General features: G+C 36.0%; 1 protein-coding gene across 1 annotated transcript in view; it reads left to right on the top strand.

Annotated features, from left to right (window-relative positions):
• The window catches only part of sox1.S (SRY-box 1 S homeolog), a 2741-nt gene extending 1375 nt beyond the window's left edge, over positions 1 to 1366 (top strand). Inside the window, 1 exon segment of the mRNA NM_001095674.1 lies at positions 1 to 1366. This exon segment is cut by the window's left edge and continues 1375 nt beyond it. Coding sequence (NP_001089143.1) covers positions 1 to 249 — 249 coding nt within the window. The 3' untranslated portion in view covers positions 250 to 1366.
• The last annotated feature ends 2332 nt before the right edge of the window (positions 1367 to 3698 follow it).

The raw sequence follows: 3698 nt of genomic DNA, 5'->3' as shown, positions 1-3698 counted from the left end.
GAACCCAGTGTCAGTCCCCCAGTGAGTGGAGGAGGCTCCCACAACCGGCCGCCCTGCCCCGGAGATCTACGAGAGATGATCAGCATGTACTTGCCTGGTGGGGGGGAAGCCGGGGATCCGGCAGCTGCTGCGGCAGCGGCAGCAGCAGCAGCAGCAGCAGCAGCAACTAGCAGACTTCACAGCCTACCCCAACACTACCAGGGGACAGGTACGGGGATAACCAGCACCATGCCACTGACACACATCTGAGGGACTCTCTGAAGCAGGACAGTAACAGTGACATGGATACGTGATGTAGGGGACTGTGCTCATCCTTTTAGAGACAATGCGTCCAGCCTGCTCATCAAGGATCGGGCAGCACACTTGCCTCCACTTTGCCACAACTGCCCTCTCTTTTTCTTTTGTACAGAGATCTTCTGATGTTCTTGTAAGAAATTTAAGTCTCAGATCCGTGCTAAAAATACAGCAAAATGAACAGAAAGTCCTGATTTGTTGCTCTTTATAAAAACTAAATGATATTTCTAAGATAGTTTTAGAACGAAAAAAAAATGTGTTTTATTGTTTTTTTGTACAGTATTTATAAGTCTAGAAAGCACCCAGTTTTATTTGTACTTACACAAACACCTGCCATACCTCGGTTCTCTTTTGTTTTGAAAGACTATTAATGCATTAAATATTATTTGGGATCTTTATCCAAGTGTCTCACTTGTCCCATTGGGATCAATTTCGATACCAGCTACAAAGTTTTATAGATGTTGCCGTTTATTTATAACACTTTCTCCAAACTACAAGTTATTGTAGCTTTTGTTTGTATCTGTTTATGTACCCGATTCCCTCATTTTTTTTGTATCATTTCTTGTAAATTCCTGGTGAGATATTTTTTTTTTTAATTCATATTGTGTACATAGTTTATCCAACGTCCTCTCTGCCTAAAGAGAACAAATACTCATATACTCAGAAGGATGAATTGAATTTTCAGCTAAATAAATTTTCAACTGAAAAGAAATAATGTTGCTTCTTTTATCAACTAAATTCCGATGTTTAGCGGATACGGGGCCTCTGATTTATTTGAAAAAAAAAAAAAGGCTATAACACCGCAGTTTCAACAATGTGTCATTGTCACTTAGCTGTAAGATATTATGAATAATTATTGGTTCCTTTGATGCCATCATAAAATAATATTTCGTTGAATTGATCGGTAACTTTCATTATATCCCTAGATTTGTTAGAAATAATCTGCAAAATAATGTAAAAAAAAAAAAGTGTACAAAGTTTGTATGTATAATTTTCATTATTTCGTGTTATCGCAGCGTCAGCTACAAACGAATTAAATCAAAACAAATAAACATATACAGTTGAGCTACAACTCCAAAGTATTGATGCAGAAAAATGCAGACTGTTTCTGTTACTTCATTTCTGAGTTTGAACGTTATTGAATGTGATACTAGTTCTGCGATAATTGCTATAGGGCATGTAATTTCAAAAATAACATTTTACTCGACGAAGGGGAATGTAATCCCAAGCAACTTTCATGTGGGCTTTTTAAAAAATTGAAAATTAAATTGCAATTGGAAGCATGGTTTGTTTATAAATTTCTGCACTGCTGGTTCTGACCTTTGAAACACTGTAGCAGAAGTCAGCATTTCCTGTTTGTTCACAGGGTTTGCTGGCTTTTGTTACAGTGATTCCAAATTCAGAACTACCAGTGTTGTACATTTCTAATTAATGTCTACCGGCAAGTTTCCTTAAATTGCCATATATTTCATTTTGCAAAATTGTATTTTTAGTGTTCCATCCAGTATGATAAATGCGAACAATTCCATCACAAAAATAATTTGTAAGCGAAACTGATTCAGTATAAAGACATTCTCATACATCGAATTCTAGGCGTATTTCGTTTCCAATGAGAGAAACTTTGTAAAGTTGTTTTCAGAGAACAATCTGCTTTAATATATTTTTTTAAATCTTATTATTTATTGTGTTTTTTCAACAAATACATACATAGTATCATCATATATTTCTCTAAGGAGTAAGATCTAGTATTTTCCATAAATCTAACAAAACAAAACAACAGACAAAACAAAAAGGAAAAAAAAAAAAAAAAAAAATTGCTTTAATATATTTTAATTGTAGTGTAAAATATTTCCACATTCTACCCACTTCACCCCGACAGACCTTGGTTTTCGTTTTACAAGAGAATTTCTGTTAATCATTTGCTTCTGGGATTTCTTGGATCAAAAATTGAGCATTTTACAATTTTCCACTACACTGTGTATTGATTGCACTATGCTGCATATTTACATTTTTAGCGCTGCCAGAGAGGGCACATAAATGTTTTTTGACGGGTCATTTTCTCCCTTATTACAGATCGCTAGGAAGCAAATCCCATCATTTTACACGAAACAGCACTTTTCTGTATGAGTCTCATTGTAATTACAGCCCTAATGAGTAATCCTTTTGTGTCATGTTGGCTTTTTATGTGGTTCGTTAAACCCATTGCAACATTTTCATTAGGATGTCTATTAATTTAATGATGGCGTAATTAAGTTCTACTTAACCCGAACATTTATATTTTACATGTCATTGCCTGTCCAATTATAACAAATATTCTTTTCACTGACTAATAGTTTCCAGTCTGACAAACTTAGTGCAACCGCTGGGATAAATTTCACATGAAAGAAGATAGTTATGGATTTAAATTTAGGTTCCAGGGCACCCGCGGGTCATTTTAGATAGAACGGGTATTTGATTATCATTTTATGGTATGAGTTAAGGTATTTCCACATTTGTACGGATTTTTTTTTAAAAAATATTTGTTTATGAGATTTTTTTCGCGCAGAATTAAATGTAAATTTAAGGAGAGTGTTTTATATGATATATATATTACAAAAGGGTCCGCACTCTGACTTTTCTTCTCTCTTAGTCGATTCATATAATGCATAGAAGAACCAGCACTTCTAGTTATGTGATTAAATGTGTCTTTTCACTTCATGCTGCATCCAACGTTTCGGTCAAGGATCCTTGATAAAGGTCCCAAAAGGGATCGAAACGTTGGATGCAGCATGAAGTGAAATAAAAAAAGACACATTCAATCTGGAAGTGCTGGTTCTTCTATGCTATATATATATAAATATATATATATATAATGCATCCTGTCATTCGTGAAATCCAAGCTAGAACATTTTACAAAGCATTGCTATTTTATTCTGCAGTAAAGATGTTTTCCTGTCAGAAGTAAAAGTGTGAGCAAGGGACATTATTGATACCTGACAGACAAGTATATATTTGGTTCCATTTTGGGACATAACTGAGCTGTTTTGTTCGATGCCATTTCTATATTTCCCAATTTCCTAATTTTGTAATAGTAGCAAACAAAAGCAGACAGGTTTGGACTGTTTGCAAAAATGCCTAATTTTAAAAGCGGTCTGAGACTTCTTGCAAAGGCATCTGATGAGGGAATTAACCCGTTACTAGTACACACTGAGTTCTCCCTTGTGATCTTTACTTTCTATGGGCTCTGTAGTGTCAGGTGCAGCCCAGGTGTCAGGACAAGGGTTCCCCCAATAAGTGCACCGTTTGCGCCCTTGTCATTTATTGGCTGTTCTTGGGCCCCAGTGAGCAGAACCCTGCACTTTAATTGATGCTGCCACAGAGTGGGATTAGTGCCTAGAAGGAATCCTGACCTCGGGGTCACAGCG

Source organism: Xenopus laevis, chromosome 2S, assembly GCF_017654675.1.
Source record: "Xenopus laevis strain J_2021 chromosome 2S, Xenopus_laevis_v10.1, whole genome shotgun sequence".
Lineage (NCBI taxonomy): Eukaryota > Metazoa > Chordata > Amphibia > Anura > Pipidae > Xenopus > Xenopus laevis.
This window is presented reverse-complemented; position numbering and strand designations above follow the sequence as displayed.